This window comes from Sapajus apella, unplaced genomic scaffold, assembly GCF_009761245.1.
Source record: "Sapajus apella isolate SASKATOON/1434 unplaced genomic scaffold, GSC_monkey_1.0 scaffold83, whole genome shotgun sequence".
NCBI classification, from domain to species: domain Eukaryota; kingdom Metazoa; phylum Chordata; class Mammalia; order Primates; family Cebidae; genus Sapajus; species Sapajus apella.
In genome coordinates, this window is record NW_022437023.1 from 4,103,683 (window position 1) to 4,129,962 (window position 26,280).

The following is a 26,280-nucleotide window of genomic DNA, read 5'->3' on the forward strand; positions in this document are numbered from 1 at the left end:
TTGTCAAACCCAGCTCTGAGCACAGTGTTTTTCAGTTTCAGCAACACCGTGTTTTTCAGTCAGCCCCATCATTTCTGAAAGTGCCTGGATCTAATCTTTTTCCTAGCACTTGGTATGTCCTGCCAGGTTTCTTCCCTGGGGCTGGTGCCGAGGACAAGGCCAAGCTGAGCTCTCACCACCTGCAGGACTCCATGGCACTATGGCTCCACCCGAGAGGGTGTGACCACTCCTGTCTTCTCTGTGTCCCTTTTATTTCCATGCTGGGGAGCAGGACCCGTGAGGGTGGAGGGGCAAATAAACTGAGGATGCCTTGAGATCCTGAGGGCTGGGTTTTAAAAATCCAACCTCACTCTGCTCACAGAGGGGTGGAGAGCCCTTTGCTGGAAAGAAGGTCCTGGATGTGTTGCATTTGCCCAGATCCAGCAGCAAGCCCTGTTGGCCCTATTTTCAGTCCATGTCCCGAGTCCAGCCACCTTATCACCTCCACCGCTGCCCTCCGTGGCCAAGCCACTGCCTCTTGCCTGGATTATATTAACAGCCTCCTCACGGATCTCCCTGCTGTTGCTTTTTGCCTAGTATGGTCTCTTTTCCAGAATGAAAGCAGCAGGGGGCATCCCTTTCAAACCTGTCGGCTCGTGTTGCCCTCCAACTGGGCTCACACTGCCTAGGGGTCTGCCTGGTGCCTCTTTATCTTCGCTGCTCTTCCCTCTCCAGCGTGCTCCTGCCTCGGGGCCTCCGCACTGGCTGTTCCCTCCCCCTCGACACTCTTCCTCCAGGTCTTCTTTCTCACGTGTTTTTTCCAGCATCACCTCCTCAGGCCTCCTGGGAGCACCTCATCTAAAACACACCCCCCACCACCGTTCTAGCCCTTCAGTCTGCTTTGCTTTTCTTCAAAACAATTACCGCTGCTTGCCATTCTATTACATACGGCTTTCCCCCCGCCCCACATTTTTCTACATTTTCATATTCTCTGCATTTTGTATTCTACATTTTCTACATTTCGTATTTCGTAGCAAAGTGTCCATCCAGCACATAGAAGTGCTTAATAAATATTCGTTGACTAGATAAGCCGGGCACAGTGGCTAGTGCCTGTAACCCAGCACTTTGGGAGGCGGAGGTGGGTGGATCACTTGAGTCCACTGGTTCCAGACCAGCCTGGGCAACATGGCGAAACCCCTGCCTCTATTAAAAATACAAAAGTTAGCCAGGTGTGGTGGCGCATCCCTATAATCTTAACTACTAGGGAGGCTGAGGTGTGAGGATCACTGGAGCCCGGGAGGTTGAGGCTGCAGTGAGCTATGATTGTGCCATTGCACACCGCAGCCTAAGCAACAGAGTGAGATCCTGTCTAAATAAATAAATAAATGCCTTATTTAGTTCACTAACGCCTCAGAAACTCTAAGTATCAATTTGCTCAGAGAGTTGATTGTGAGAATATTCATTTTTTTAGAAGTTAAATTTATTAATTTTTAAAACTTCTTGTTTTGAAAATTTTATACATCCAGAAAAGTTGCAAATATAGTAAAATAATCCCCATATACCCTTAACCATTGTTCCTAAATGTTAACATTTCACATGTTCTCTTCATGAGTCTCTTTTTGTGTATGTACACATTATTCTTAAATTTCTTTCGAATAGGTAATGTATACAGATGGTACAAAACATAAAATATATTAAAAGTAAACAGTGAAACATAAATGTACCCCCTCCGCCACCCCAACACTTCTCTCCAGACCAACCCTGACTAGTTTCTTGTATATCCTGTCAGAAATATCCTATGCATTTACAAACATATATGAATGTGTGTGCTTGTCTATTGTTTTTTTTTTTCCTTTTTTTGACACAGGGCCTCACTCTGCTGCCCAGGCTGGAGTGCGGAGATGGAATCATGGCTCACTGCAGCCTCAACCTCCAGGGCTCAGGTGATCCTACCACCTTGGCTTCCCGAGTAGCTGGGAATATAGGCATGCACCACCACGCCTGGCTAATTTTGTTTATTTTTTTATAGAGACAAGGTTTCATCTTGTTGCCCAGGCCGGTCTTCAACTCCCAAGCTCAAGCAATCTGCCTGCCTTGGCCTCCCAAAGTGCTGGGATTACAGGCGTGAGTCACCCCACTTGGCCTGTATTAGTCCATTTTCACACTGCTATAAAAAAAAGTACCCAAGACTAGGTAATTTACAAAGGAAAGAGGTTTAATTGACTCACAGTTCCACATGGTTGGGGAGGCCTCAGGAGACTTATAATCATGGTGGAAGGTGAAGGGAAGCAAGGACCTTCTTCACATGGCAGCAGGGGAGGGCAGTATATAAGTGCAGGAAAAACCATTTATAAAACCATCAGATCTCGTGAGAATTCACTCACTGTTCGAGAACAGCATGGGGAAACTGCCCCCATCATCCAATCACTTCCCTCCTTTGGCACATAGGGATTACAATTCAAGATGAGATTTGGGTGAGGACAGAGAGCCTAACCGTATCACGGCCCTTATCTATTGCATATATTTCATACACAGACACACTTTTTCCTCATAAAAAGCACACTATCCTCACTGTTCTGTACTTTACTTTTTTCATATGACACAATATCTTAAAGGTCATTCCATATCAGTCCACCTGGATCATTTTCTTCACGGGTGCAGAGTATGCCAAAGTTCGGATGTATGAGAGCTCATTTAACCAGCTCCCTATTGATGGAAATTTAGATAATTTCTAATCCTTTGCTACTACAGACAATGCTGTAATGAATATCCTTCCATACTGTATATCATCTGTGGAACCGGTGACTGAGAGTCAAATTGCTGGGTAGAAAGATTTTTGCATTTTAAATGTTGACAGATATTACACTTTTCTTTTCGTAAAAGATGTACCAGTTTGTATTCCTGCTAACAGTTTGTGAATGTGTTTCCTATATCCTTTATGATATAGTATACCCTGTTTTTGTTCTTACTAATTGAATAGTTGAAAATGATATCTCAATGTAGTTTTATTTTTTATTTTTACCCTCATCTTCTTCGTGATGGCATGTAGCTTTATCTTTTATTTCTCTTATTATATTTTTATAAACATTTTTCATATGTTTAAAAGCCATTGATATTTATTTTTCCATGAATTGTTTATTCATATTGGTGCCAATTTCTCTAATGCATTATTGGTTTTTCATTGATCTGTGGGAGTTCTTTGCAGAGGGAGAAAATTAACTTATTTTTTATAATATGTGAATATTTTTTCACAGTATTTGCCTTTTGACTTGTTAATGATGAACTTTTTTGCCATTCAGTTTTATTTATTTTTTTTAAATTTCCATATAGTTGAGTGTCTCAAACTTTTCTTTTGTGGCTTCTAATCATTTGTAATATATCTGGAAAAGCCTTGCCTAATCCAAGATTATTTAAAAATTATTCCGTGATCCCTCCTTCTTCTTCCTTTTTTTTAAAAGTAGAGGCGGGATCTCACCACGTTACCCAGCCTGGTCTTGAATTCCTAGGCTTAGTCAATCCTCCCGCCTCAGCCTCTCAAAGTGCTGGGATTACAGGTATGAGCCACCGCACCCAGCCTATCCCACGACAGACTTTCTCTTTCTTTCCCTCCCTCCCTGCCTCCCTCCTTCCCTCCCTCCCTTCTTTCCTTCCTTCCTTCCTTTCTACCTTCCTTCCTTCTGTCCTTTTCTTTCCCTCCTTTTTCTGCAACCATGACAAATGAACTATTCCATGATTTCTTATGGCATTTGTTCAAACATACACAAAAGTAGAGGAATGTAATATCATCAGTAATAGCCTGCAGTATCCTCATCAACTCCAGCAGTGATCAGAACACGGCCAGAGACAGTCTTTTTCATCTGTGTCCTATCTATTCTCCCCACTCTTCAATAATTTTGAAGTAAATCCCAAACAACATGTAATTGTGTGATTTTGATTTATAAAATGCTTATGCCTTTTAGCCATCTGGAATGCTTTTAGAGTTAGAGCTCTAACCATTTTTTGCAGATACCTAGCCCATTCTCCCAACACAGTTTATTGAATAAACCATCTGTGATTTGAGTGGTGCCTCTATGATACACTAAATTCCCACACATATTTGAGTCTATTCCTGTCTATTCATTATTCTGTTCCACTGATTCATTGATCTATATTCATGCCCCAATTCCATACTGTTCTGATGGCTGTAGCTCTACAGTGTATTTTGGTATCAGACTAGATTTTTCCCTAAAAGGTGATTTAGATGTAAGCCTCCCCTGGGGCTCAAAGACACTGTTTGAGAGTGAGGGCCTGAAATGAGGCAGGGTGGGCGGTTCTCCCAGGACATCCCATACACTTAGCTTTAGCCACAGCTGCGCCCATCAATCTGCTGAGATAAGGCATTGCCCTGGCAACCAGAGACTCAGGCCTAGTCCTGGCCGTGCCACTAAGGGCTGGGTGAACTCGAGCAGTCCATTTCACTCTTTGGAGCCTCTGCTTAGGAGGGCCTCCCTGCCAGCTCCAGCATTCTCCACTTCCAAGACACCAACCAGGGTAAGGGTGCCTTGGGGTGCCAGGCAAAATTGTGAAAGGGCCTCCAGTGGTCGCTTCCACAGGAAGTCCTGTAGATGAGCATAGGAGATTGGCTCGCTGGGGAACGGAAAAGGCAATTAAGCAAGACAAGACTGTTAACAGTCCCAGAGCTTGTGGGCTCCGCAGGGCAGTGCTCACCCCACCACCAGGTCCCGGGGCCCAGGGCTGCGTGTTCCACTGGGAGCCTTTGAGAGGTAGGAGCCATCCAAAGGTTACAATGCTTCTTTTTCTTTGCAAGGATGAGGATGGGGGAGGGAGCTGGGGTCCCCATTTAGCTCATATGTCAAGGGTGCAAAGGGCGGAGCCCTCTTTCCTCCAGCATTTGGAACTCTCTGCCTGGCTAAGGGAGGGGACAGGAAGGCATTTGGCCAGGAGGCTGGTGTAGATCACTACCGGTAAATGGCCGTGTGACCTAGGAGAATTCACGTGGCTTCTCAGAGCCTCAGTTTCTCTATTAGTTAGGAAGGGAGAAATGAGGATAAGTAGATTGGAACAAGACACTAGGTGGTCTCTCAGGCCCTCCAGTTTGGACAATTGGGGTTTAGCAACTATCACTATTATTTATAGCTATTGAAGCCAGCCGAGTGCAGAGCAGACCCAGTTCCAAGCGCCCTTTGGTGAGAGTGATGGAGACCCAGAGGCCCCAGGCAAGGCCCATGCCAGGTTGTAATCTGCCACTGTCCCCTCCACCCTTCTTCTCTGGCTTCCACTTCCTGGTGGGCGGCCTGTGGTGCCTGCTGCTTAACAGAATACCACATTTGGAGGGGAGTCCTGAGATGCCTGGGGGCAGGATTCATTTGCTCTCATGTCTGCCTTCAAACTTTACGCGATTTCTTAGGTGAGAGATGTGGAGAGAGGTGATCGTGCTGAGGGGCTGTGTGTGTGTCCTAGCCATGAAGGGGTCCCCCGCTGTTTTTTGTTTTTTTGAGACAGGGTCTCGCTCTGTTGCCTAGGCTGGAGTGTAGTGGCAGGATCTCAGGTCACTGCAACCTCCACCTCTTGGGTTCAAGCGACTCTCCTGCCTCAGCCTCCCTAGTAGCTGGGACTACAGGCATATGTTACCACACCCAGCTAATTTTTTGTATTTTAGTAGAGATGGGGTTTCACCATGTTGGCCAGGCTGGTCTCGATCTCGTGATCACCCGCCTCGGCCTTCCAAAGTGCTGGGATTATAGGCGTGAGCCACTGTGCCCAGCTGGGTCCCCCACTCTTAATGACATGAGGCATGAGGAAGCACTAAGAGGGATGTGGCGGAGGAGAGGGCACTGGCAGGGGTGGCCCTGCTGGCTGACTTGGAGGGATGTGTGCTGAGCAGTGGCATTCGTACATGCGGCATGGAATGATGAAATGGCTGTGAGAGGTGCTGGGCCTGACTGAGAGGCTGTCTGTGAGGGAGTGGAGGGTGAGGGTGATGGCCAAGGAAGGCGTGTGTGCGTGGACGTTCGCATGTGTACATTTCTGGATGGACTGAAGGATGTCCTTGCTGTCTCTGAGGGGCCAGGCCTGGCCTAGAAGGGGCACAGGCTGTTTTAGGGTATGCTGTCAGGCCATGGGGGTGCTGTCAGGGATCTGAATATGAAGGTGTGCGGGGTGAGTGCACCATTTCACCTGATGGTGATAAGTGACTGATTTTGAGGTGGCAATGGCTGGAGGGCACCTGCTGCTTTCCGCCTCAGGCCACCTGACAGGCAAGGAGCGGGTGGCTGAGTGCCCCTCCTGGGAGAGAAGGATTGACTGGCAGAGAGGGCAGATGCTGAGGTGGGGCAGGCGAGCTATTTTCTTATAAAATGCCAGGGGACTGCTGGAAATGGGCTGTGGAGGTGCAGCTTGGCTAGGAACTCCCCGAAAGGAATGTCAAGAACCCCACATGTCCTAGGATGTGGCTGCAGGGAATTTCTTCCAGGATTCTAACTTCTTACCCTTGTGGGAGCCCGACAGGCAGCGATGTGACACATCACAGTGGACTTTGCTTTGGAGGCTTCTGCACGGGGAGTCTTATCTTGCTCCCTCAGCCGTCTTGTCTCTTTCACCGGAAGTACACGAGGCACTGCTCTAGCTTCCCAGTACCGTGACTGGGCGTCACCACAGGAGCCAAGCCTGTCCACGCCCGCCCTGCCCCAAAGCCCCTTGTCCCACCGAGGGCTACTTCACTGGGCATTTGTCATCCCCAGAGGGGCCTTCTGCCCAGAGTGGAGTCACCTCTCCAGGACGTGGCCTGGGGGAAGTCCATCCCATGACCATCCAGGAGAGCAGAATCTGGTGTAGTTCTACCACTGACATCACGGCGTGGGCAGGCCACTCTGCCTCTTGGAACCTCCCTCAGTATACTCATCTGTCAAATGGGATAAATTGTATCTGTATGGAATCTGGCTTTTATGTGTCTCAAGTAAAGTTCACCTTTTTTTTTTTTTTTGAGATGGATTCTTACTCTGTCGCCAGGCTGGAGTGCAGAGGCACCATCTCAGCTCACTGCAACCTCCACCTCCTGGGTTCAAGCTATTCTCATGCCTCAGCCTCCCAAGTAGCTGGGATTACAGGCATGCGCCACCACACCCAGCTAATTTTTGTATTTTTGGTTGAGACGGGGTTTCACCATGTTGGCCAGGATGGTCTCGACTTTCTGACCTTGTGATCCACCCTTGGCCTCCGAAAGTGCTGGGATTACAGGCGTGGAGAATTCACCATTATGAATGTTGTCATTACCACCTTTACCCAGTAGTCACTGATGCCAAGCACACTCTTAAATGCTTTACATGGATTATACATTCAGCAAATATTTGCAAAGCACCAACTATATGCCAAGCGCTATTCTAGGCACTTGGGATAGAACAGAGAACAAAATAGTAAACTCCCTGCTCACATGAGGGCTATATTTCAGCATGAGGAGAAGGGAAATTTACAACAAAATGAGTATTCTGGGAAGGTGACAGGTGCTGAGAGAAATTCAAGCTGGAAAGGGAGCTGGGCCGTGCTGGGGAGCGGGAAGTGATATTTCAACTTTAATTATCTTGACTAATCGTCACAGCAACGCTGTGTGAGAGATATCAGTTCTGTTTCCAGTGAGGGAACAAGCACAGGGAGGCCGACTGACTTCCTTAAGATTGCACAGTCCACGGGTGGCAGAGCTGGGAGAAGCAGAGGTCTGTCTGACTTCAGAGCATGGGGACTGGAAGTCACTTTCTCCCGTGAGCCTCCTTTTCTGTATCTCCAGGTCACGGGCGTGGGACTGACCCTCTTCTAGTACTGAGGCTCACTGAGTCTTTTTTAAATTTTTATTTATTTATTTATTTATTTATTTTTTGAGTCAGAGTCTGGCTCTGTTGCCCAGGCTGGAGTGCAGTGGTGTGATCTCGGCTCACTGCAACCTGTGCCTCCTGGGTTCAAGCAATTCTTCTGCCTCAGCCTCCACAGTAGCTGGGATTACAGGCGCCCACCACTACACCCAGCTAATTTTTGTATTTTTAGTAGAGACGGGGTTTCACCAGGTTGGCAAGGCTGGTCTCGAACACCTGACCTCAGGTGATCCACCCACCTCGGCCTCCCAAAGTGCCGGGATTATAGGCATGAGCCACTGTGCCTGGTCACTTTTTAATTTTTTTGAGACAGAGTGTCACTCCGTCACTCAGGCTGGAGTGCAGTGGTGAATCATAGCTCACTGTAGCATTAACCTCCTGTACTCAAGTGATCCTCCCATCTCAGCCTCCCAAGTAGGTAGGACTGCAGGCACACCACCGCGCCCAGCTAGTTTTCTTTTGTAGAGGCAGGGTCTCACTATGTTGCCCAGGCTGGTCTTGAACTCCCGGGCTCAAGGGATCCTCTCGCCTCAGCCTCCCAAAGTACTGAAATTACAGGCCCCCATGCCCAGCTTATTTTGCTGTTGTTGTTTTGTTTATTAATCCCCTTCTATTCTACAGGGAGTCTTCTTTGAGTGTAACCTACAAGGGTGGAACTGCCAGGCCCAACCCCATTAGCCACTGAAGAAGGGTCATAGGACCATGGAGGGAGGGGGCTCCCCTCCTCAGGGTATGGGGAATGGAGACAGATCGTGGCTTTCTAGGTGTGGAAGGCCTCTAGGCCCAAGGAGGGGTGCCTATCTGGTCATTGTTTCCATGGGGTGAATTAGGGGTGGGAGATATAGGGTGAGGACCAGTTAGATTAGCATGGGGACGTCCCTATTCTAACCCGGGAATCTTATTCCTTATTCTTGGCTTTTAGGCCTCCCTGCTTTTTATTAGAAAGCCTTTTCTTTTGAGACAGTGTCTCGCTCTGTCGCCTAGGCTAGAGTGCAGTGTGATCTTGGCTCACTGACACCTCTGCCTCTTGGGCTCAAGTGATTCTCCCACCTCAACCTCCTTAGTAGCTGGGACTACAGGCACACACCACCATGCCCAGCTAATTTTTTGTGTTTTTGATAGAGATGGAGTTTCAGGCTGGTCTTGAACTCCTGGGCTCAAGTGATCCACCCACCTTGGCCTCCCAAAGTGTTGGGATTACAGGAATGAGCCACTGCATCTGGCCCTGATATTTTTTGAGTCTATTCAGTTGTCTGGTAGAACATTCCACATTCTAGGGGTCAGTGAGTCAGAAGAGGAAGAGAGACCACTACATATCCAGAGCAAGCCTGGGCACTATGAGGACATCAGGGTTAAGTGTAATCTCTCCTGCCCTGGAGCTCACTGCTGAGCTACGTCACCTCCCCCAGGAAGCCCTCTCTGACGCCCTGATCAGTGAGTTGCTCCTTTTCCAGTGCTTTCCCAGCACCTGACACACAGGCGTGCTGCCCCTTCTGTGGAATGCACTGTAATTATGTTTGTGTCTCCTGCACGAGGCTGTGAGGGCCCCTAGGGGAGACCAAGAGTTAGTCACACCTCTACCTGCAGGACCGGGGACTCTGCTGGGGTATGCAGGGTGTGTCCTGCACAAGGGTGCCCAGACAAGGGGGTGCATGGAGACTGGAATTCTCGCCATATTCCACGTGTCAAACCATGAGCCCCGGCACTGGGCTGCATCTGCCAGCAGGAAGTACCTTTTCCTAATTCGCTTAAAGGAAACATGGATTGTGGCAGGTCTACTTTGCACTGTACCAGCATTCAGTTGACGCTCAATAAATGCTTGTTGCTTAAGTGCATGATAGAGGGTGGGAAGGGTTAAGGCAGATGAAAGTCTTCAGAAGAGGTGTGCTGGTAACTGTTCTCTGGTGGGGGCAGGAGACCTGATTCGTAACATTTGCTGGTTCCCACGGTGCCAATACCCCCAGGCTGATTCCCAGGCGTCGAGGTAGGAAGAGGTGTGCACCATCAGCTCTCAAAGCCCCTCATACTGGGCTCCGGCACGCCACTGCGGTTTTACATTTATGATCTTAAAAGTGCATCTGAAACAGACTTTGAGGTGGTGGGGGAAGGGGGGAGAGAGAGAGAGAGAGAATGAGAATGTGCTTCTGTTTGAAGTTTGGGGCCTCCTCAGGATGAGAAATTGCTTCATCCAAGTTCTGTGCAGCCTGTGTAGTTCTCCTTGCCCAAGAAGAGGCCGTGGGATGACCCCCTGGAATAAGCCCATGATGCCTAAAGCAGAGGCCTCTAAGCACTCCACTCAGCCTGTCTGTGGCTTTGGCCCCAACAGAGAACTCCCAGGGGATGTCTCCTCCACCTCCTGGACATTAGCCTGGCTCTTCTGCCTCGATTCCTTCACATACACTGTTTACTGCCTCCAAATCCTACGTGCCTCCTGTAGAATCTGCCCACATCCCGTCACCGCAGGAATCTGGCCTGCCTGTCTGGACATCAAGTCCTTCTCATCCCACAACTTTATGGGCCCCAGACTTGTTCCCCCAAGGCAGGCTCAGACCTTATCCCTTCCAGACCACAGCCTCTCTTTTTCTCACCCCAGGGGCCTCAACTGGATGAATCCCCACCCATCAACGTCCTTATCAATTGACTGACTGAACTAAAACATTCAGTGACAGATGAATGAATAATGAATTTGAAACCCCTTTCTTAAGCACCTAATATGTGCTAAGGGACGGGGAGTAGCACGGACCTAGATACACAGTGATGCCCTCAGCCCGGGCAGCTCGGGGCCTGCCTTAGTCTGTTTTGTGCTGCTGTAGCAGATACCATAGAAGGGGAAGTTTACATAGAACGGAAATTTATTTCCTCGCAGTTCTGGAGGCTAGAAAGTTCAAGACTGAGGAGGCAGCATCTGGTGTGGGCCGTCTTGTGGTGTCTTCCCATGGTGGAAGGCAGAAGGACACAGATAACATGAGGGTCTGAGTCCATCCTTTTACAAGGAATTCATTTTATTATTATTTTTTTGAGGCAGAATCTCACTCTGTCACCCAGGTTGGTGTTCAATGGCACGATCTCGGCTCACTGCAACCTCTACCTCCCGGGTTCAAGCAATTCTCCTGCCTCAACCTCCCAAGTAGCTGGGATTACAGGTACCTGCCACTACGCCTGGCTAATTTTTTGTATTTTTGGTAGAGACAGGGTTTTGCCATGTTGGCCAGGCTGCTCTTGAACTCCTGACCTCAGGTGATCCACCCATCTCGGCCTCCCAAAGTGCTAGGATTACAGGCGTGAGCCACCGCGCCCGGCTGGAACGTACTTTTACAATAATGGCATTCATCCATTCACGAGGATGGTGCCCCCATGACCCAAACACTTCCCAACAGGCTCCACAGCTCAACACTGCCTCATTGGGGATCAAGTTTCCAACACACGAACTTTGAGGGACACATTTAAACTGCAGCAGGGTTGAGACAAGGGGGCACTGAACCCAGCTAGAATTGGAGGGGTGACCTCAGGGAAGGCTTCTTGGAGGAGGCAGCCTCTAAGGTAAGGAAGCAAAAGGTATTAACTAGGTAAGGGGGTGAGAGAGTTGTGGAGTTTGGGGGCAAGGGAGCAGGGTGGGAGGGAGTCAGGAATTCCAGGAGCTGTGGCTGGTTCAGCAGCATTGCCATGGACCTCAAGGGCACAGGGGCAGAGTCGATGAAGCTGAGGCCATGTCATGTGGGTCCCTAAAAGCGCATAGGGGAGCTACTGATTCCATGCTGCGTGTGTTGAAGGACTAGAGACATGCTGCTGCTGAGAAAAGGCTGGAGGAGAGGTGAGACGGAGGGGGGAGGGGAGGTGAGACGGAGGGGGGAGGGGAGGTGAGACGGAGGGGGGAGGGGAGGGGAGACGGAGGGGGGGGGGGAGGGGAGACGGGGGGGGGAGGGGAGGTGAGACGGAGCTGGGAGGTGGAGTCAGTGGAGGGATCCCTGATGCAGCTGAGATGAGTCAATGAGCCGGAAGAGTCGCCAGAGACAGAGATGGCTCAGGAAGCTGCTTCTGGCCCTTCAGATCCTGGAAAACCCTGCAAACCACCCTCCAGGTCAAAACACAAGACCAATTCTGCATGGGGTGAATAGGACATATTCGCTAATGGTCAGAGGAGACTTTGATAGTTGAGTAGTAGCCTGAGGCAATGAGGGCATGTGGGTAGCTTGGAGAAGGGCATTCCAGGCAGGGGGACTTAGAAAGGGCAATGGCGTTGAGCAGAATGGATGAGAGGCCAGGAGGTGGCTGGGCCATGAGGTCAAAGGACCCGGTGGGGCACCATCAGGCCGGGCTTTGGCAGCCATGGTGGATTTTCTTCCATAGGTGATGGGAGCCAGGGGAGGATTTTCAGTCATGACAGTGTGTGACTGTCCAGCAGCCCAGTGCCCCTCACTCCTCTGTCCCCAGGGCCAATGCACCATGGAGCCTGGACAAAGAGGGTCTCGAAAAGTTCGGAAGCTGGGCTCCAGCCGGCGGCGGCAGACAAGAGAGCCAGCCAATGGCGAAGATGCTGCGGTGGCCCCAGAGCCAGAGTCCTGGTCATCTCAGGCAGTGGCAGAACTGCAGGCCTTCTTCCAGGACTGCGGTGCCAAGGAGAGGGGCTTTGTCACCCGCGAGGACCTGGCGGTGAGCCCAAGGCCCCCATTTGAACGCTGAATCCCTGTTCCGCACCTCCTGAGACCCTCCATCCCAGGAAGGCAGGGCATGCCTACCCCGGTCCCTTTCTCTCATTTAGAGCTCTCAGAAAACACTAGGGATTTGTTGATATGAATGTGTAAATGACAGGTAAGGCTTTATGTGTTGCCCTCTTCCAGAAACATTTATCTTTTAACCAGTGACTTTAAGCCAAAGAAGTAATTTGCAAATGGTAAAATTTTAGTCTCATTAAGCAGGGACATTTATTTTGGGAAGCAGTCAGAGCCCTGGAAATCAAACCATGTCAATGACTGTAAGCTTCAATGAAACATGAGATCAGCCATGGTTGTGTGTTCCCATAAAGAGCCTTAGGCTGGCTGGGCGCAGTGGCTCATGTCTGTAATCCCAGCACTTTGGGAGGCCAAGATGGGCGGATCACTTGAGGTCAGGAGTTCCAGACCAGCCTGGCCAACATGGTGAAACCCCGTCTCTACGAAAAATACAAAAATTAGCCGGGCATGGTGGTAGGTGCCTGTAATCCCAGCTACTTGGGAGCCTAAAGCACAAAAATTGCTTGAGCCTGGGGAAGCAGAGGTTGTAGTGAACTGAGATCACGCCACTGCACTCCAGTCTGGGGAAACAGAGTGAGACTCCATCTCAAAAAAAAAAAATAAAATGAAATTGATCTTGAACCTTCCAGCAAAAAAAAAAAAAAAAGAAGGAAGAGGGCACCAGTAAATGTTATGACCGGTCCAAAGAGCCTTCGAGAAGCAAACAATTTGACAGAAAAGTATTAAGATAAGATTACTGAGTTCAATTTTTAAAATGGCTAATGTCTAATAGGCCATAAATCTTTCAAGCTATCTGTTCTACTAGAAAAAATGATTTTCATTTCTTCTGGACAAAAATCTCCAAGTTAACAAGTAACTTCAGTAAGTTTGGGACTTTTCATGAAAGGTAAACGATGGATTGTGCTAGCATCCTTCTGCCTCATTTTCCAAGTTTCAGACTTCCTTTCTTTCTTCCTTCCTTCCTCCCTCCCCCTCCCTCCCTCCTTCCCTCCCTCCCTTCCTTCCTTCCTTTTTCTCTCTTTCTTTCCCTTCCTTCCTTCCTTCCTTCCTTCCTTCCTTCCTTCCTTCCTTTCTCTTTTTCTTTCTTTCTTCTTTCTCTCTTCGGCGGAGTCTTGCTGTGTCACTCAGGCTGGAGTGCAAGTGGTGTGATCTCAGCTCACTGCAACCTTTGCCTCCCAGGTTCAAGTGATTCTCCTGCCTCAGCCTTCCGAGTAGCTGGAATTATCTGTGCCTGTGAGCATGCCTGGATAGTTTTTGTATTTTTAGTAGGGACGGAGTTGAGCCATGTTGGCCAGGCTGATCTCAAACTCCTGAGCTTGGGTGATCCACCTGTCTTGGCCTCCCAAAGTGCTGGGATTACAGGCATGAGCCACTGCACCAGCCAGATATTTTTTCTGTGATCACAGATAATCTCCAAAATTTTCTTGGAGTATAAGAGGCTGCTGTCATTACATTGGCTTATTTCCATAGATGCAACAAGGATATAATTAAACACACGAGTCTCTTTGAATTCCCCTACAAATAGAGACAGTATTGAGACATTTTAGCTTCTGTCTAGAAGCTTTCATACAGAATCTTAGGTTGTATTTTTTTTTTTTTTGAGAGATAGGATTTCACTCTGTTATCCAAGATGGAGTGCAGTGGTGCAATCATAGCTTACTGCAGCCTCAAACTCCTGGGCTGGAGCGATCCTCTCACCTCAGGCTCCTAAGTAGCTAGGACTAAAGGCACATGCCACTACGCCTGGCTACTTCTTAATTTTTTTTTGAGATGGAGTCTTGCTCTGTCACTCAGGCTGGGGTGCAGTGGCACGATCTCGGCTCGCTGCAATGTCCGCCTTCCAGGTTCAAGTGATTCTTCTGCCTCAGCCTCCTGAGTAGCTGGGACTATAGGCGTGTGCCACCATGCCTGGCTAATTTTTTGTATTTTTAGTAGAGATGGGGTTTCACTGTGTTGGCCAGATTGGTCTTGATCTCCTGACCTCGTGATTCACCCACCTTGGCCTCCCAAAGTACTGGGATTACAGGCGTGAACCACCGTGCCCTGCCTGATTCTTAAAATTTTTATAGAGATAAGGTCTTGATGTTTAACTCTTGGCCTCAAGCAATCCTCCCACCTCTGCTTCCCAAAGTGCTGAAATGACGGCTGTGAGCTGCCACGCCCAGCCTGGTTGGACTTTTGAAAATCTGTAGTTTGTTCTATTGAGTGATCAGTTGTTCCTGTTTTCCAAGGACTAACGGGGTTCCTGGGATGTGGGACTTTGAATGCTAAAATTGGCAAGTCCTGGGCAAACTATGATGAGTTGGTCACCCAACTTCTATCCTAAGGCTAGAAAACCAAGCCCAAAATACTGTCTTCACTAGACGTCACTTGCATCACCTGTAAGTATAAATGACTGCCTCTCTTCTTGAGGTCCCTGATTTTTCTAAGGTCCCTCTTCTGCCAGGAAGCAAGCCATGTAGTTCCAGGCCAGCTTCCTGGCAGGGTTTTATAGGGATTGGTTCCATGGGCATTCCTTATAGTAGGCTTGTCACACCTGATTAAATGAGGATCATCCCATCAAAAGACAGTCCAGGTAGGGCCTTGATTGCACAATTGATTTATCCAATTATATCTTGACCAAAAAGGAGGACAGATTCTGTTGAACCTGTGCAAATAACTATACTGCCATGGAAGGTAAGGAGAGTCTGTAAAAGTAATTTTTTTTTTTTTTTTTTGAGATGAAGTCTTGCTCTGTCGCCCAGGCTGGAGTGCAGTGGTGCCATCTCGGCTCACTGCAACCTCTGCCTCCCAGGTTCAAGTGATTCTCCTGCCTCAGCCTCCTGAGTAGCTGAGATTACAGGTGTACACCACCACGTCCGGCTAATTTTTGTATTTTTAATAGAGACAGGGTTTCACCATGTTGGTCAGGCTGGTCTTGTACTCCTGGACCTTGTGATCCTCCTGCCTCAGCCTCCCAAAGTGCTGGGATGACAGCTGAGCCAGTCTGGCCATCTATCTCATTTTGTTTTTTGAGATGGAGTTTCTCTCTTGTTGCCCAGGCTGGAGTGCAATGTGCCATCTCGGCTCACTGCAACATCTGCCTCCTGGGTTCAGGCAATTCTCCTGCCTCAGCCTCCTGAGTAGCTGGGATTAAAGGCATGCACCACCATGCCCAGCTAATTTTTATGCTTTTAGTAGAGACGGGGTTTCACCATGTTGGCCAGGCTGGTCTCAAACTCTTGACCTCCTGATCCGCCCCCCTCAGCCTCCCAAAGTGCTAGGATTACAGGCATCAGCCACTGGGCCTGGCTTTTTAATTTTTTTTATTTTTGAGACAGGGTCTTGCTCTCTCACCTAAGCTGGAGTGCAGTGGTGTGATCTTGGCTCATTGCAACCTCTGCCTCCCAGGTTCAAGTGATTCTCTTGCCTCAGCCTCTTGAGTAGCCGGGACTACACACACGTGCCACCATGCCCGACTGATGTTTTGTATTTTTTATAGAGGCAGGGCTGTGGGTTGCTCCATGTTGCCCAGGCTTAAAAGTGTTGGTTTCTGAATCATAAGGGGGTCAATGAGATTCAAATACCACTTGAAATGTTGAATTTCAGTTTACAAAAGTATAATCTGGCAGGGCATAGCGGCTCATGCCTGTAATCTCAGCACTTTTAGAAGGCTGAGACAGGCAGATCACCTGAGGTCAGGAGTTCCTGACTAGACTGGCCAACACGGTGAGATCCCATCTCTACTAAGAACACAAAAATTAGCTAGGTGTGGTGGCATTTGTCTGTAATCCTAGCTACTTGGGAGGCTGAGGCAGGAGAATCGCTTCAACCTGGGAGGCGGAGGTTGCAGTGAGCCGAGATCATGCCACTGCACTCCAGCCTGGGTGACAGAGCGAGACTCTGTCTAAAAAAAAAGTATAATCTACTAAACTGAGGGTTAGAGACAGCTCAAGAAGACCAGGAAGAACTTCCTCGCAGATCTATTAAAGTAAAACAATAAAAAATATTATCAACGATATTGCCCACAAAGAGCCATAACTAGATTTCCTTCAGCTGTTCCATCAGTGCCATGTAATTAATTAGTGTTCTGCTGGATCTTGGGTAAGCTGTCTGCTTTTGGACTCAAAAGAGTTGTAGGAATCCTCAGTCTGCTAGCGCAGTCAGGTCATCCAGTGTCAGCTTGGAAGCCTACACCCAAGTGAAGCATACACAGTTCATAGAACCGGCCACCGTCCTTTTTCTCTATACTTTGAGTGTGTTCCTCTTTGTCGAAGAAGACCCAAGTGAAGCAGACAAGAACAGACTCAAGGTCTAGGGAAAAAGGACTGTGCCAGGTTCCATGAACTATTTATGCTTCATTTGGGTGTGGGTTCTCTCTCATAAGGCCTGCAGTTTAAAACAGAGCTTCGGGGAGGTGTAGGAAAGGAGAAATGTGTCTAGTAACGAGATTGAAAGGCTGTGGTTATTATTACACTACCTAATAACATCAGGCTGGTTTCAAACCCCTGACCTCAGGTGATCCACCCATCTCGGCCTCCCGGGGTGCTGAGATTACAGGCGTGAGCCACTGCGTCCAGCCTATTTATTATTAATTCTTTTTTTTTTTCCATTTATTTTATTGCATTTTAGGTTTTGGTTATTATTAATTCTTAAACCCACCAAAACTGGGCCAAAGTTGGCAACATGTTAATACATTGCATAGCTTATTTTCAGACTCAGGTATCGTAAGTCAGGGCAGATAAAATTCTCTTTCAGCAAACTCTCCGCAACATTCTATAGCCATTCAAGTTTTGCCTTTTCATCCTTTTTCATGTTCTGGAATAACCACTTTCACACAACACTGCATCCCATTTTCCTTGTAGACAAAGTTCTGTTTCTCTGTCACTACTGCTCCTAGTAAAGCCTCAAGCATCTGTAGTTAATTGAACTTATGTTGTTGCTGCTGTTGTGTGGAGACAGGGTCTTGCTCTGTTGCCCTGGCTGGAGTGCAGTGGTGCAATCTCGGCTCACTGCAACCTCCACCTTCCGGGTTCAAGCAATTCTTGTGCCTCAGCCACGCGAGTAGCTGGGATTACACATGCCCTCCACCACACCAGGAGGATGTTTTTCTATTTTTAGTACAGACGGGGTTTTGCCATGTTGGCCAAGCTGGTCTCGAACTCCTGACCTCAAGTGATCCACCTGCCTAGGCCTTCCAGAGTGATGGGATTACAGGCTTGAGCCACCATCCCCAGCCTGTATTAATTGCACTTTTAACCAGTGTAATGAACCTCTTTCACTGGAAGAACTAAGGGTAAATAATAAGACAGAGAACTGTCTTATACAAGCATGTTAGCAGACAAGCAGAGCTCACAAATACACATAACCCAAGGCTTTCTACAGCCCTGCATGTCCCTAACACAACTTAAAAAAACAGTGGTCAAATATACATAACAGAGCCGTTATCATTTTAACTACATTTTAACTATTTTAAAATGTACTCTTCGGCGGCATTAAGTACATTCACAATGTTGTACATCCATTTTCCCCATCCATCTCCTTTCTTCTTGCCAAGTTGAACTCTGCACCCCTTGAATAGTAACTCCCATGCTTCCCTCTCCCCAACCCCTGGCTCTCCCTGTTCTACTTGGTATCTCTACAACTTTGATTACTCTAGATACCTCATAGAAATGGAATCATACAGTGTTTGTCTTTTAGTGATGGGTGTATTTTCCTTAGCAGAATGTCCTCAAGGTTTACCTGTATTGTAGCATGTGTCCAAATGTTTTTCTTTTTAAAGACGGAGTAATATTCTGTCTTTAAAACAGCAACAGCAAAACTCACCAATCCAGATTTCAAAAAGCTGTTTTCCTTTTCAATGAATATGAATTTTTTTTTTTTGAGGGGGAGTCTCATTCTGTCACCCAGGCTGGAGCGCAGCGGTGCGATCTCTGCTCACCGCAATACTGTACATATACGTCCCATTTTGTCTATCCTCTCGTCTGTCAGTGAGCACTCGGACTGACTGCATCTTTTGGCGACTGTGTATAACGCTGCTATGAATACGGGCATGCAAATATCTGAGTCTCCGCTTTCTTTTGCACGACTTCTTTTTTTTTGAGATGGAGTCTCACTCTGTCGCCCAGGCTGGAGTGTGGTGGCGCGATCTCAGCTTACTGCAACCTCCGCCTCCTAGAATCAAGTGATTTTCCTGCCTCAGTCTCCCAAGTAGAGTGGCTGGGACTACAGGCATGCGCCACCACATGCAGGTAACTTTTGTATTTTTAGTAGACACGGGGTTTCACCACGTTGGCCAGGCTGGTCTCAAACTCCTGAACTCAGGTGATCCACCTGCCTCGGCCTCCCAAAGTGCTGGGATTACAGGCATGAGCCACCACACCCAGCTTTTTAAAGCAGAAAAAAATGAATCCACTTATTAACATGACCCAAAGATACAGCCACTTTCTAGCATGTGAAAATAAGAAGTAAAAAATATGCCAACTTAAAATTATGTGTAGCAATCACTGTTTCAGCATTAATTTTTCTTAGAAATTATACAGATAGCCAAAAATTATTTATTAATTAATGTACCTCAATATTAATTCAAAATTTTAAAGTTACCTAAGAATCTTGGAAACTGTATTTAAGGTGACACCCTAGAAAATATAATTACTGTTGATACAAAATTTATTTGCTTGAATAATTAGTCAATTTAATGGGGCACAAATTTACAGTTTTGTAATCTTAAACATATGTAAAGATAATGTTGACTTATTTGATCTGAAAGCTGAAATGAGAAGAAATCTAGATTAACTAGTTTCTTTACAAAACAAATATAGATCTTATGAAAAACAGAATGTATACCCATATTATACTTAACATAAAGCACAGAAAAGATAGATAGCTATTATATGCGCTTTGTCAAAACAATTATTAAACCAGTCTAATTTGTTCAAAGAATCATGTTAATTATATAAACCTGGCTCCCGAAAAATTTTCTGAGCTAGCAATTTCTATAAGAAGAATTGTTTTGAGTTTAACACATTTAAAGCATTCAAATTTCAGTTATTTTCTGTTATTTTTAGGAGCATTAGATTTATAAACTCACTTATTTGTCTCTATAAACGAATCAACACAGAACTCCTTTAAAAGACTTAGTACTCTAAGTTATGAATACCTTCCAGATGTACAAGAGTATTTCACACTGACAGTAAGAGTTAAAGACCTTTTGGGCATGGTGGCACATGCCTATAATTCCAGTTACTCGGTAGGCAGAGGCAGGAGAATCGCTTGAACCCAGGAGGTGGAGGTTGCAGTGAGCTGAGATAGTGCCACTGTACTCCAGCCTGGGAAACAGAGTGAGACTCTATCTCAAAAAAAAAGCGTTAAAGGCCTTTCTATTACAGACGTATAGATACACAGACACACAGAGAATGTCTGGCTTCGTTTCTACAGTTCCAGCCACAGATGAAAAGTAAACACAGCAGGATGGGTGTGGTGGCTCATGCCTGTAATCCCAGCACTTCGGAAGGCCGAAGTGGGCAGATCACTTGAGTTCAGGAGTTCGAGACCAGACTGGCCAACATGGTGAAACCCCGTCTCTACTAAAAATGCAAAAATTAGTCAGGCATGATGGTGTCCACCTGTAACCCCAGCTACTTGGGGAGGCTAAGGCAGAAGAATTGCTTGAACCTGGGAGGTGGAGATGGCAGTGAGCCGAGATTGTGCCACTGCACTCCAGCCTGGGTGACAGAGTGAGACTGTCTCAAAAAAAAAAAAAAAGAAAAAAAAAAGTAAACACAACAACATGAAAACTCACCAGTTCAGATCTCAAAGAGCTGCTCTCCTTCGCTGTGGATATAAAATTCTTTTTTTTTTTTTTTGAGATGGAGTCTCATTGTGTCACCTAGGCTGGAGTGCAGTGGTGTCATCTCAGCTCACTGCAACCTTCACCTCCTGGGTTCAAGCGGTTCCCCTGCATCAGCCTCCAGAGTAGGTGGGATTACAGGCGCCTACCACCGTGCCAGGATAATTTTTATATTATTAGCAGAGATAGGGTTTCACCATGTTGGCCAGGATGGTCTCGAATTCCTGACCTCAAGTGATCCGCCGGCCTCGGCCTCCCAACGTGCTGGGATTAAAGCAACAACAGCAACAACACGATTAGCAGACCAGATTTTCCATTATTTTTCAACCAACAGGCATTAGGTCTCCATTATGCATCCCCCAGAGGTCACCAAACAGAACATAAAGACCATCACTGGTTTAGACCAGACCATCACCGCTGCCACCGATGGGGAATAACTTATCAGTCATGTGCAGCCCCAAATAAAAACACGAAATTCACAAAAAGGAAAAAAAAAGTAACTAGAGAAACAGAGAATCCGCAAACTCAAAGTTCTGTTATACTTGGGATTCCCGCTGACAGCCAAAGTGTGTGGGCAAAGAGCCCACGATATGTACTTGTCCAGCCATGGACGTTACTTGGTGCTGCCAGATGAGTCCACTGGGCCGTCTCCATAGACCTTAGTCCGAAACCTGTTATAGTTTTCAAAGGTGAAATCATGACCTGTGGGCCATGACATAGAAAATGAACTCTTACAGGAGATTTTATTTAGCTCATTGATTTTTTTTTTTTTTTTTTGAAATGGTGTCTTGCTCTGCCACCCAGGCTGGAGTGCAATGGCATGAGCCCAGCTCACTGCAGCCTCTGTCTCCCAGGTTCAAATGATTCTCCTGCCTCAGTCTCCCGAGTAACTGGGACTACAGGTGCTTGTCACCACATCTGGCTGATTTTTGTATTTTTAGTAGAGACAGGGTTTCGCCATGTTGGCCAAGCTGGTCTTGAACTCCTGACCTCAGGTGATCCGCTGGCCTCGGCCTCCCAAAGTGCTGGGATTACAGGCATGAGCCACCGGGCCCGGCCTCAGATAACTTTTGGACACCGATCACCACATTCTGCAGAGGATTGGCTGTCCTTTATCAAGCTCCTAAAGACATAGAACTTAGGGCAGATACTTCTTGATTTTGGATGCAGAAAGTGAAAAGGGGTGGAGCCAGTTCAGGGCTCTGCTGGGAGGAGTGCCTTGGATGGGGTTGGGAACATCAAGCTTAGGCCCTGGTTCAGGTTACTGGGTGGGGGGACTCTGAAACTGGGGAGAGGTGAGGTGGGGGTGGCTGAAGACAAACACCTCTCTTTTTTGGAGGGTCAGAGCCTTCCTTGGTGGGAACACCTGCTCAACTTTCCCATTCCTTCCAGGTGGCCAAGTTCAGCTTCCTGGGCGGCGAGGAGGAGCCAGAGATGATATTTGACTGGGTGGACGTGGAGCGGAAGGGACAGCTGTCCCTGGAAGAATTCAGCTCTGGAATCAGTATGCCTGTCCTTGGAGGGCCTCTGGGCACCCAGGTGTCCGGTGCAGTGTGCCCTGCATGGGGCTAGGCTGGGTCATCAGAAAGGCAACCCTATTCCCAGGGACTTTCACCCCCTATCTCCTGCTGCCAGAGTGGTCCAGGCCCTCCCCTGTGCATCCTCGTCCAGAGAGGCCTCTGGGCTTGCCTTCTGACTCCTCCCATGTCTTCTCCCCAGTAAAAGACTTCTTCTGAGCCAGAGGTCTTAAAACCACAGATTTGTTTCTGCCTGAGGAGAGCTACATAGTGGCTTTGGTTAAGGGAATTCCATGGGCCAGGGAGCAGCAGAGGGTGATATTTAGGGGTGGGTGCTTTCCAGGTGCTAAGCCCCCACTGAGAAGGGCCACCCCAACGCCTGCCTCTCTAGATGGGCTGACAAGACTTAGGACCAGCAGGGCGCAATCCTTCCTTGAATCCTCTCCCTGGGAAGACCTTCCGGCCCAGGCCATAGAAGGCGTAGTGTCCTCTAAAAGCGTCTGCAAGACACAGCTCAGCCTTCAGTGTCCACAAAGCCACCCAGAATTCTCAGGTCAGCTGAGTCTCCAAAAGCTTGGAGGCCAGCAGAGAAGGAGGCCAGGAATCTGCACTTATGGGTGGGGCCACTCCAGGAGGCAGCTGCTCCAGTTCTGGCAATGGAGAAGCTGTGAGTGGGGAGAACTCAGGGGCCAGGCAGGAGGAATTGCCGGTGGGGTGCAGAGGGAGCACTGTTGTCCACGCGGCCTTGGGGCCATCTTCATTCCCAAACTGAATCATGTCGCCATGCCGAGAACTTCCCGGTGCCAGTGGGACAAACTAGAACCCCCTTCCTGGGGCCTGCAGGGCCTGCACCATCCGGACGCTGCCAGCCTCTTTAACTCACTCGGTGCCGTTGACCCGTCCACCTTGCTAGCCCAGCTCCTGCCGCACGGCCCCTGCGGTGCTGTTCCCTTTGCCGGGAACACACACCTCTGGAGTCCACATGGTTTGCTCCTTCTTGTTGTTCACATCTCAGTTCCAATGTCACCTCCTTAGGATGCTCCTGGCCACCTCATCTGAGTCGATCCTCCCAGTCTCTCAGTGGAAATTACCCTGAGTTTTCCTTTGGCTCACTTAGCAAATTGGCTTTAAAAAAAAAAAAAAAGTAGGCCGGGCACGGTGGCTCAAGCCTGTAATCCCAGCACTTTGGGAGGCCGAGGCGGGTGGATCACGAGGTCAAGAGATAGAGACCATCCTGGTCAACATGGTGAAACCCCATCTCTACTAAAAATACAAAAAATTAGCTGGGCATGGTGGTGCGTGCCTGTAATCCCAGCTACTCAGGAGGCTGAGGCAGGAGAATTGCCTGAACCCGGGAGGCGGAGGTTGCGGGGAGCCGAGATCGGGCCATTGCACTCCAGCCTGGGTAACAAGAGCGAAACTCCGTCTCAAAAAAAAAAAAAGTATTCTTTTCAACCGGCACTAGAATGTCAGCTCCATGTTAGGGATTTTGGCTAATTTTGTCATAGTAGATATTCAATAAATATCTCTTGATTGAGTGCATGAAAAATCCACTCAATGCCATGGAGGTGCTGTGTAATTTCTAGCAAGTCTTTTGGTGTCTCTGGGCCTCAGGCACTCATCTGTAAAATGGGGACCTTAAGTAGACTCTTAAGGTGATTTGAGAAATATGTGAATGCAGCCCTGTGTAAATGTGACTGGCACAGGTGGAATTACTTCTCCAAGGGCTGGAGCAGGGCTGGGCGGGAGGTCAGGTGCCTGGGCCCAGCACCACTCTCTTCCCCTCTGTCTGCCTCTGTCCCACAGAAAACATCCTTGGCTCCAGCCAGAGTGCCCACAGGCTCCGCAGAAGGAAGCCACTGCCTTCTAAGCAGGTATCTGCTACCACCAGCTTCCCAGCCCTGGAGGAGGCCGACGATGAGGAGAAGGAGGCGTTCCTTGCCTTCATGGAGCAGCTGGGGACTGGACACTTACTTCCCAAGTAAGGCCAGGGCAGCATGTGCAGAGGGACAGGCTCTGCCAGCCATTGACAGTGGGGGTCTCCTGGACACAGCACCAAGGGATCAGGCGCCGGGTAGAGCCAGGTGCAAATCCCAGCTTGGCCATTGGCTAACTGTGTGACCACAGGGCTGGCTTGATTTCTGACCTCTGTTTCCTGGGCTGCAGAATGAGCCTAAAAAGCTGTTGTGGGATTAAAACCACGTGCAGAGGATGCCTGCTCACGGGGAGTCCTTCCCACCCCTGCACCTCCCTGCCCTGTCCTGCCCTGTAGGGTCACTCTCCAGGGGGACTAACAAGTGGGCTTTCAGCCTCTCAAGGGTACCTGAATTCTTAAAACCATGGGAATTCCAGTGGAATCTGATTGCATTTCCTTGGCTCCTTCTACAGCTGGGCCTGTGAGCTAGGCATGGGAGTCCCTGAGGGTGCCTTTCTTAACTCAAAGTGAGGTTCCCTGGAGTTGGGGGGATTTCAGGCATGCTGTATGCCCTGGGTTGAACAGGTGTGGAGACAGGAGTGCGTTTCCTCCCATTCATCTCAGGCTCTGGGTGTAAGGCGTTTGGCTTTGCTTAGAGAAGGGGAGCACAGGCCAGCACAGTGGCTCACGCCTGTAGTCCCAGCACTTTGGCAGGCTGAGGCGGGCAGATCACCTGAAGTCAGGAGTTCGAGACCAGCCTGACCAACATGGTGAAACCCCACCTCTACTAAAAATATAAAAACTAGCCAGGCATGGTGGCACGTGCCTGTAATCCCAGCTACTCGGGAGGCTGAGGCAGGAGCTGGAACCCAGGAGGTGGAGGTTTCAGTGAGCCGAGATCATGCCACTGCACTCCAGCCTAAGCAACAGAGCGAGATTCTGTCTCAAAAAAAAGAGAAGGGGAGCCCTGCAAAAAAAACAGAAGGGGAGAAGTGTCCCCTCCTAGGACCCCCAGGGTCTGTTACAATCATGGAGGGAATCGCCCTCACCTACTGGCCCAGGTTTGCTCACCCCACCTTCAGGGTTCTGTGAGGACACGATTCCTCACGCTTGGCTCCTGGAGGGTGGGGCCAGGTGCTGTGAGGCAGGCAGGGTGGGACTTAGGGTGTAGACTGGCGGGGCAAGGGTGTGGCCTTTTATGCACTTGGCAGCTTGGCCTAGGCTCAGCCCCTGGCATCCATCCTCATGACTTAATTAGATCCATGTGAAAGCAGTTTTTTTGGGGTGCCAACCATGTGGCAGGCCCTGAGCTGGTGTGTTCACCAGGCGTCTCTCATTCCCCAGTGATTGCATGGCAGGTATTAGCCCCTCCTCCCCATTTTACAAATGAGCCCAGAGAGGGCTTAGGACTTGCTGAAGGTCACACAGCAAGTGGGAGAAGAGAGAGGTCAGGTGGAAGCCCTGGGCCATGAGGATCCCAAATCCCCCATCCCACTGTTACGGAGTTGTAGAGAAACAAAGTGTGGCAGAGGTTTAAGAAGGGAGAGGGCACATCTGGGAACGGTTCCTGGAGGAGGTGGCATTTGAGTTATATCTTGTAGGGTGTCAATAGGTTTGGCCCAGGTGCCACAGTCTCTTGAAGCCACTGCCATGAAAACTGAGGAATGGGGCTCCCCTTGCGTCTCTTCCCACCTCGTGCCTGCCCCTCCCATCTCTGGCTATCCTCCGCTCCCCAGGCAGACAGAAATCTGGCAGCTGTGGGGGAAGCTGCGGCAGGAGGAGCCCCAGCTGGCAGGTAACCTGGCGGGCTTTGTGGCCAAGATGACCAGCTGCCTGCAGGAGGCCCAGGCGGAGAAGGAGGCCCTGGAGCTGACCCTGAGGAAGTGAGTGGGGACCCCAGCCAGGTGTCTGACTCCAAGTAGGCACTCTTCACATCCAGTGGAATCTGATTGAATTTCCCCAGCTCCTTCCACAGCTGGGTCTGTGAGCTGATAGGGCAGAGCTGCACTGGAGGAAGAGGTGGCTCAGGAGACCTGGCGGGGGAGGACAGAGTTGGTAAAGGCAGGAGTGGAAATGGCAGGTGTGTCTTGGTACAGGACCCACTATGACGCCCAACTCCAGGGGTCCTGCGCCCATAGATTGCAATGCATGTAGTGACCCTGGAGTCGGGTTATAGGGGCAGGAGGATGGTGACAGAGGGAGGTGGGAACTGAGTGATGGGGACAATGCGACAGGGCCAGGGGAACTGGTGATGGTTACAGGGTCGGCATGGTGGGATCAGCAGGGCTGATGTCAAAGTCATGTGGGTCAGGGGTTGTTCTCAGGGTGGCAGGGGTCAGTGGCTGCTGGCAGAGTGAGGTGGGCAAAAGGATGGATCCAAACCCAGGCCCAGACCGCCCCTGCCAGCAGCAGCTCCCAGAGGGGCTGATGGGCTGCCCGGCCCTACCTC

The 26,280-nt window shown here is 48.9% G+C and overlaps 1 protein-coding gene across 3 annotated transcripts in view; it reads left to right on the forward strand.

The window, feature by feature from the left end:
* Positions 1-4,556: 4,556 nt before the first annotated feature.
* The window catches only part of RAB44 (RAB44, member RAS oncogene family), a 37,022-nt gene continuing 15,298 nt past the window's right edge, over positions 4,557-26,280 (forward strand). The window contains exons 1-6 of one of the 3 annotated variants that reach the window (XM_032253581.1): positions 4,557-4,742; positions 11,219-11,381; positions 12,273-12,491; positions 21,792-21,903; positions 23,723-23,897; positions 25,568-25,714. In XM_032253581.1, the coding sequence (XP_032109472.1) occupies positions 12,285-12,491; positions 21,792-21,903; positions 23,723-23,897; positions 25,568-25,714 (641 nt within the window). In that variant the 5' untranslated portion in view covers positions 4,557-4,742; positions 11,219-11,381; positions 12,273-12,284. Of the gene's footprint in view, positions 4,743-11,218; positions 11,382-12,188; positions 12,492-21,791; positions 21,904-23,722; positions 23,898-25,567; positions 25,715-26,280 lie in introns of all 3 variants that reach the window. The other 2 variants (XM_032253579.1, XM_032253580.1) reach the window with 2 other exon arrangements.